The sequence below is a fragment of the Panthera leo genome, chromosome A1, assembly GCF_018350215.1.
Source record: "Panthera leo isolate Ple1 chromosome A1, P.leo_Ple1_pat1.1, whole genome shotgun sequence".
In the NCBI taxonomy this organism is placed as follows: domain Eukaryota; kingdom Metazoa; phylum Chordata; class Mammalia; order Carnivora; family Felidae; genus Panthera; species Panthera leo.
In genome coordinates, this window is record NC_056679.1 from 42677369 (window position 1) to 42686044 (window position 8676).

General features: G+C 33.2%; 1 protein-coding gene across 1 annotated transcript; it reads right to left on the reverse strand.

Annotated features, from left to right (window-relative positions):
• Positions 1-4998: 4998 nt before the first annotated feature.
• Positions 4999-5472, reverse strand: LOC122199214 (ATP synthase F(0) complex subunit C2, mitochondrial-like). Its single transcript, XM_042904050.1, has one exon. The coding sequence runs from the start codon at positions 5422-5424 to the stop codon at positions 4999-5001; it is 426 nt and encodes a 141-aa protein (XP_042759984.1). The 5' UTR covers positions 5425-5472.
• Between the last annotated feature and the right edge of the window lie 3204 nt (positions 5473-8676).

Genomic DNA, 8676 nt, shown 5'->3' on the forward strand with positions numbered 1-8676 from the left:
ATTTGAATTCAGATGTTCTCCCAACTGTTCTATTCTCTTTTACTGGAAATTCCATGATATATAACTCATAATTACTCCATCTATCTTTTATGTTTTTCATTTTGTAATGCCTTGGATGATTATCTCAATTATAACTTTTGATTCATTAATTCTCTCTTTCCCTGTTCTCAAACTACTATTTATCCTTTCATCTTATTTTCATTTCAATTGTTTTCTGTTCTAACAATTTTCTTCTTTTTCTTATTTTCTGATCTTGTTTTATGGACACCATTTTCTTCATAGTCACTCTGAGCTTTAAAAGTACACTTATTTTAATATCTTCACAGCATTCTGGTATTTTTAATTCAACATTGTGAAATTTATTTATTTTTTGTGAGTTTTTCTGCATGGCTTTGGGTTTCTTTTTGTATGATGTAATTTTGTTCTGCAGGTCCACATTTCACATAAGTTTTCCTTTCTTTATGTTCATTTTTCTCCACAAATAATTTTACAGTTGTCTCACACCCCAGCTACTTCCCAGGGACCACACCTCAGAGGCAATATTGCTTTGTAGATACCTTCAAGGAGACTGCATAATAATCTTCAACAGTACAGATTCACTAGGCTTCTGGATATGAAATTAGTTCTGTTTTCTCCCTTTTCTAAGGCAAATAGTGAATTATGGACCCAAACCTGAAGAGACAGTTGGATCTTCTTTTGTTTCCTTTCACTTGTGAGGAAACATGATCCTAGTCCCAGACTTCACCCAGAGTGCATCCACCTCTAGTCAGTGTCATCCTGTTTCCTTGTCAAGATTGAAGTTCCAGGCCCCATTATCTTCTCACAGTATCCAAAGATATGCTTTTAGTTCCCACTCACTAATGTGAGTTTTCCTCTGACCCGTAAAATCAGTTTTATGGGACGGAGAAGACTATGGAAAACTTGAATATCATATTTAGAAAGTGGCAGAGACTAATGTCTCTGAATAACTATGGACAAGATCTGCCATGTGGGCCTGTTTTTATGGTCACCTTTGCAATAAGAGCAAAAGGAAGACTCTTGAGTTACATATTTGAAGATTGTTATCAGAGGTTATTCACCTGGGTTAATGGTAAATGGTAAACACTTGAGTGTTTTAAGGTTTTAGTAGCAACTTATTAAATGTTGAATTTTCTGCTGCACTATGGTGATAAAAAGAGGATTGTGCTTTTTAATTTTTTTTTCCTCTGCTTCAAAAGATTTGTTTGGAGTCTACCCCAAACCAAATCCATCAGCATATGAAAATGCAAAAAGCATTATATTTCTCATATAATACTGTTAAAAAATCCCCCCAATTAATTCAAAATTAGATAACCATCACTAATGTTTATTAACTTTATTCTTCAAATGGTATAAGTTTGGCATTGCACATGTAACAATCTGGAAGTCTTTTTTCAACGTAAAGATTTTGGAAGACTTATTGCTATCCTTATCATCCACCCAGAAGTTACGATTCCTTATCATTCCTTTCTAAAAATATGCACTTCTAAATTAGATAATATTCCTTTATGTAACAGTTTATTAAGACCTCAGAAGATTCTTTCTAGGTGAACTTATATGTTTGATTTTTTTGTTTTATTATTGATCATATGACCTACATATAGTTTTTGAAGATTTGCTCTTAAGATGTGGTGTCTTTATAGTAACATGGATATGTTACTTGAAGGATAACATCCATGTCAAATTTTATATCTGTTGGTGTTTTTAACTTATTGTCAGTTTTTTTCTTTTGAAATAAAAAAAAAAACTTCTTAGGTAAACTCAAATATTTTATCTGAATCTTTAGAAAGCTCTTTTGCTCAATTAAATAAGGGAATATATTGTTTGTTGAAGATTTCTTAATTTTACTATTTTAGTATCTGTGATGATATGACTATTACTTGTATTTATTTCACTTTTCTATCACTAGTCTGTTCTGTATTTTTGGTCAGAATTAAGTCCAATGTATGATTGTCTCCTCTTATAATTTGTGCATTAAAACATACTGTTTATTTAATTTAGCAGTGTTGCAAATCTTGTGTTTAGCTCGTTGAACTGCTACATGGACATGCAGATATTTGAAAATTTCCTTTTTTCAAAAACAATTTACATATATGTTTTTAACTGTGGTAGAAAAACACACACTCTGCCTACCTAAAGCATCCTGTCTTGTGGCCACATGATAATACTCCACAGCTCTTACCTAGTCTTTTCCTTCTTTCCTTTGGAATAACTTTTAGAATGTTTTATGCCTGTGGATTTCTCTATCTCTCTATCATCTATTTATCTAAATATCTATCTATGTTATCTATCATTTTTTACTATTACACCCGTACTCCAAATAATGGATGGGTTATTTGGGGGAGAAAGTTCATTTTCTTTTATCATATTTCTGTTATGAATTCCATATACTAGAATCATTCTCAAGATTCACCCGGTGGATGGGCCCATGAATTTTGGTATCAACTCTCACATAGCTGTGAACTTTAAGATACTGAACTCTAAGCCACCAAATGTGTGTATCTGCATATGTGTGTGTATATATGTGTACATATGTAGATACTATTCATGTAGTTATAGGTATGTGAAGTGAGTAGTATGTCAGATGACTTCAATAAATGTTAACTATTTTTTTATTTTCTATGAAGTTGTTTTAATACTTCTTTTGTTAAAATTCCCATACAAAGAAACATTGATATCTGGAATATGAAAGGTTTTACCTTTTTCCTATTATTTTCATCAAAAAAATTATTAGTCACATCACAATCTTCATTTGTTTTCAATTCCTATTCCCCACTCATATGTTTAATTTTATCTGAGTATATTTTTTTATCTTCCTTAAGCTTAAAATTCCATTGATCAGAGACAAAAATAGTAACCAAAAATTCCCCTTTCTGATTTTGTTTTGTGTGCTCCAGTCCTTACCTAGGGATCATACTTTCAGAGTAACAGTGCTTCTTGACATTAAACATTTCATAGAAGTTTGGATACCAGTAGTTTTAGTTTTGGGAATTCTGCAGATTCCTTTTCTTTTTCCCCAAAATACTGATGTTTTTATGAAAGTGGAGCTGTCTGTTGACCTTAAAAATGCTTTTATCATCAGTAATGACATTTAGAGACTAAATTGTCTTGCATGACAGGAAAATATGTGATATATTATTTAGGTTTTTTTCTATTATTTAACTTTAAAAACAATTCGTTTTGCATAGTGATTTTATTCAATCTTCCCTTTCTAATGAAAGAAGATATTGAGAACTAATATCTTTCCTCTACAATGACTGCATCCACATTATATTTCAAAACAGGAGTTAACTGTAATTTTCCATGGAATTTCAGAAGCTTCTAGTACTGTGCTATATATAATCATGCGACATAGCATTTCTGTTCTGCTATACGGTTTGCAAAACATCCTCAAGTACATATAATTTGTACGAAGAAAATAATTTTTAAAAGACAGAAAATGTTCAGATCACACCCTCTTAGCTGATGATATAGGGATGATTATTCTGGCTTCCTTTTGGGAATCAGTTCTCTAAGAAAAAGGAGTAATTGCTAATATTATTTTGCTTCTATAGCCCATCCTTGCAGACAACACCATTTTAACTCATTTCTTTCTATGTGAAATATCAAGAATAGTTATAGTAACAGGTCATCAACTATCACATGCATTATAAGGAGTGGCCCCAGGACATAAAGCATTAATCTTATAAATTTGAAAATGATTATACAACCTGATTGCAAATATTGACCTCATAATATTTGGAAAACTGAGACACAGATAATCCACAGTGCGCAAAGACAAATGCTTACTTAAGCTATCCCCTGTTGCCTGAGATGAAGTGATTAGTGAAATATGGCTGCACTTAACTGTTATGGTGGGTGAGGCCTATAGGAATAAGGGATTTGTTGATTACTTCTGATTGTACTGGAGAGTTTACTGAAAAGTAATATGAGGTTTCATTGTTAAATTATGAGATCAAGGTCTAATCAGAGAATAAGTTAGTGTCTGTGATGACACTAAATAAGAACAAAATATAGTCTTACAACAGAAGTAGAATTCCAAGCTTCATCCAGTGACTTATGTGAAATATTATTTGGTAAGAATTGGGGACTTGCAAATAGGAATTGAAGACATTCATTTTAATTTTCTTAAGTTTATTTATTTATTTTGAGAGAGAGAAATAATTTAAGCAGTGTAGGAGTAGAGAGAGTGAGAGAGAGAGACAGAGAGACAGAGAGACAGACAGAGAGCTAGAGAGTATCCCAAGCAGACTCCACACTGTCAGCACAGAGCCCGACATGGGGCTCGATCTCACAAACATGAGATCATGACTTGAGCCAAAATCAAGAGTTGGACACTTAACCGACTGAGCCATTCAGGTGCCCCAATAATGAACAAATACTTCAGTTTAAATATAAAGGATATTAGGAAGCTTATCAGACAGCTGAGATGAAAGGGGACAGAGAAAAATTCAGTATAGAAAAAAGTAAAAACAAAATAGAATCTAAATTATTGGGCATAATCTCTGTATTCATTGCTCTTAGGCTTTGCATATTGTATGACCAGTACTCCCATTTCTCAGTGAGCAGCCACGCTAAAAAATGGTGTCTATAATTTTTTGCTGCCTCTGTGTTCATTTCCTGATGAGCACATAGTTCCTAAATTTCATTTTTAAAATACCTATATTGCATGGACACTCTTGAGATCTTCCTAGTGGTGAAAAACGCACCGAGATGACTTTGATATGAAATAATACAACTTCTTACTAAGTTTTTTTCTCCTCTCTGATTTCAGCTTTTAGAGTCAATAACTTCAATGCATCAGAAAACCACAGTAGTTTTTCTTTCTTTCTTTTTCTTATTAATATAGTATTTGTCTGTCTTCCCTCTGTCAAACTGACCCAGCCACTTTCCCCTGGCTGCCTGGGAGGTATAGAAAAAGGAACATACAGGACAGACAAGACATGGGAAAAAAACCTATGGGAGGTGGAGAAAGTTCCTTCACATGGCAAAGAAGATGAGAAAGGCCACCATCAGGCAAAACAGCCCCATGACCTCCGAAAGAGTAAAGCCCAGAATGGCATAGGAGAAGAGCTGTTGCTTCAGAGAAAGATTCCTGGCATAACCAATGATGAGGATTCCAAACACGGTCGCAGTCACAGTCACAGAGCCAGCCACTACTACCAAGGGAGACCCAGCCCCTGTGAACTTGGCTGCTATGTCAATGTCCCTTGAAATGGCACTGGCTTGGAAGCTGTAGCTAGGAGTAAATGAGGTCCGGGGACATGGGGTTGCCAAACTGCTGAGGCTCTTATGTGTCAGTGTCTCTGGTGGTTTTAGCACCACTGCAGACAGTGATCCGCTCAACAGCTGAGTAGTGCTCCTGACCAAGAAGGGGGTAGAGAAGGACTTTGCATGGGTGTACATTTTCAGGGAATGAGGTGCTATGGCAGGAGAGATGCTCCTAGTGCAGAGAAGACAGTCAAAGTAGTTTTTCTGATTCACATTAATCTGACAAAAAGGAGCAACTCCCTGCTATTAAGGGGTAGGCACTCAATAGCACTTTTACAGTCTTAGAAACTCTCAATATTATCAGGTAATTAGGCATTCAGGGAACTCTTGCTGTATATGTCAGGTTTAGAAATATTCCATTTTTTTGTAGTTACCTGAAGATGTAGACACCTTTTTGACTTTGTAATTGTATGGTCATGCATTCTGACTTTTTCCACAATATGAAATGTTCCCTGTGGTGTTTATTCTAAACTATCAGTGATGATGACCACAATGGACTAACAGTTACTTTAATTTACCATTAAAATCCCCAAAAATGGAGAGAGCTTTGCATAGACTATTTAGAAATTGCTTAGCAAGAGCCTTCCCAATTAAATAATTTTAAATTGTACATTCTGACTGTCAGGCTTTAAAACCTACAAACAAAATGCTGCATTTGATTCACAAAATATATACAAATGGTAATGGTGGTGGTAGAGCAGTGTGAAGCAGCCTGACTTCTCTTTTATATATCTATAAAAATAGGAGAAATGAGTAAATATTTTAAAAAGATTTGAAATTTAGCAAGTGATATTTATTACTTCTGCTTTGCATTCACCATTGTCTGCAAATGTGAATAAAAAGATCTATGTGCAATAGAAAATATCTGTAGTTCACTTGTCAAATGAAGGAGCAGAGGAACTTTTACTAAGATCTAGCTAAGGGTGTCCAAAAGCAATTCCACTGAAGACTGCTTGAGTCATCATTTTCTCAAGCCAGGTTCAAAAGGGTGAAGTCAGTTTTTCAAACAAAATTTTAATTATTGCATATGCCCTTTCAAGTCAGTGAAAAACAACCACCTTTCCACTCATCAAGTAATTGTGTTCAATGTCTACAGAGGACACCAGGCTCCAATAGTTCTAGCTGATATACGAACACGTTGTGCTAGTGTTGAATAATGTTCTTATTTTGGATGTGTCAAGGCCAAAGTAGCAAGCTTAATTTAAACATATAGCAAAGCATCAGTTTGTTTTCATTTTAAAGTAGAGTTACCAAATTGAAGACCGTTACTATAATAAAACTGTTAAAACAAATTGACAGTCAATATTCTTAAACTTTAATTTGATTAATCCCACTCTTAGCAATTGCGCTATTGCATTATGTATGATCCTTGGTTATGCAATGAAGGAATGAGTAGAGAGTTTCCATAAGTAAATTTTTAACTTCATATTGAACTTTGCAACATATCAGTACTACTTAGAGATTCTATGTTCAATAAATGCATTATATTATTGTATTTGTCATGACTAAAAGGATGATGTGAACATTCCCAGGTTTATATAACTATAACTTTAAAGGTATAAATAAATAACCTGATTGTATCATGAATAATCAGAAAATCTTTAATTTTAAATACAGTTAACTAATGTTCTTAATCATACTGTAGACTACTAATTTGATTTAACAATAGCAAGAAAAATAATCTTAAAAAGTAAATAAGAAATCTGTTTCTTAAGTGATCAGAGTAACTTTTATCCTTAAAAATAACCAGTATATGAATCTGTCATACTATAGTTTGTTAATTAATATTGATTTATAATGATAGGAAGGAAATAATAATATAAGTAATTCTCAGATGCTAAAGTGGCATGTTTATCAGAAGTATATTCATAAAAATAATATGATGCCTCTGAACTAATTGGCTACTCTTAGGATATTATATTTTTAATCATATATGCCATTTTCTGTATTTGATAATATAATATTTACCCAGTTTAATAAATTACTGTCTATTCAGAAGAACTAAATGTTATTTCACAAAGGCCTAAGGCAATTGTATCAATATGAATATTTTCAACTTCAGAGCAATGATTCTGACAGATTAGAAGAGTAAATTCATATAATAGAGTGTCATGATCCAAATAAAATCTAATCACTTAGGGTAAAATTATACCCTATCTATGGAAGGAAGACTAGAATCTTAAAGCACTATTCTTATGAAAGTTAATTTACTTTCGGTGTGATTTTTGTATTTATCTTTTTCAGCATATTACTGAACTAATGGAAAACAAAACCAATGTGTGGGATGATTAGTTACAGTTATACTACATTTGCCTTCAAATTATGGATCTTTGAAAAAATAGACTGGTGTGCAATAAATTGATTTTCATGTCTTTTTGGCATCCTTTATTTAATAATTTGTGTTTTCCATTGATATATGACTTTGTTACTTAAGTTTTTTAGTTTTAAATCAATAAGCATATTAAAAAGAAGAAGAAAATAAACAAGTGTTTGAATTAAGCATCAACACTGTCTGTTTCTATTATCCCTTGCTTTTGTAATGTCACCCGAGATTCTCCTAGTTCAGCAAATTAATACAATGATATTTTCTGGACTTACTAGATAAAATATAGATGTAAATAAAGTATCTTAGTTTAGAGATGTTTCCAGATTGGCTATAAAGATACTCGAAGGATATAAAATCATCTTCAATAAATCTAGAGAGACAGATAGGTAGATAGATAGATAGATAGATAGATAGATATGGATGGAGATAGATATATCTAAACTGACCATTCATAGCAGCTCAAGTTATTTGTAATATATTCTGTTATATACATGTCTATATTTAGTAAAGGCAATATTTTAGGTTGAAAGGAGATAGGGCTAAGTCAAAATAAAAGTGAAGATGTAAAAGAGTAATCCACTGGTGGTCTAATCTTGAAATGTGAACAAGGTGAATGTGAGGGCCAGGTCAAGGCATTTTGCCTAGTTTTATCATAGGTAAAATTAAGCTGTATAATACTGTGTATGGGAAATAGAAATGAAAGTTGACCTGTGTGCACAGAGTATTTTTCCCATTAGTCAAGCCAAATAATTCTTTGTTTCTTTGTCTTTGAGAGGTTGGTCACCTTGGTAACAGTGAATTCCAAACCCAGACTTTGGCTAATTATTAGATAATTGCATAGTTGCCTACAGCATCTCCATAAACCTTAGGCATGTCTGGCCCTTTGCTTTCAAGCCTATAAATATGGCCTACTGTGCTTACATATACTCCTATCAATTGCATAGTGATAAGGAAACAGAGGAAAATCATACAGAGTGCTTTTGCTGGGTCAGGTGATAATAGTTCCAAATGAGTACCTTGAGCACCTTCATTCCACTTCACACTGTATGTTCAATTCATAG

What these genes read in the sequence shown, in the direction of transcription:
- LOC122199214 (XM_042904050.1), bottom strand. Translation starts at nt 5,424, where the DNA reads ATGTACACCCATGCAAAGTCCTTCTCTACCCCCTTCTTGGTCAGGAGC.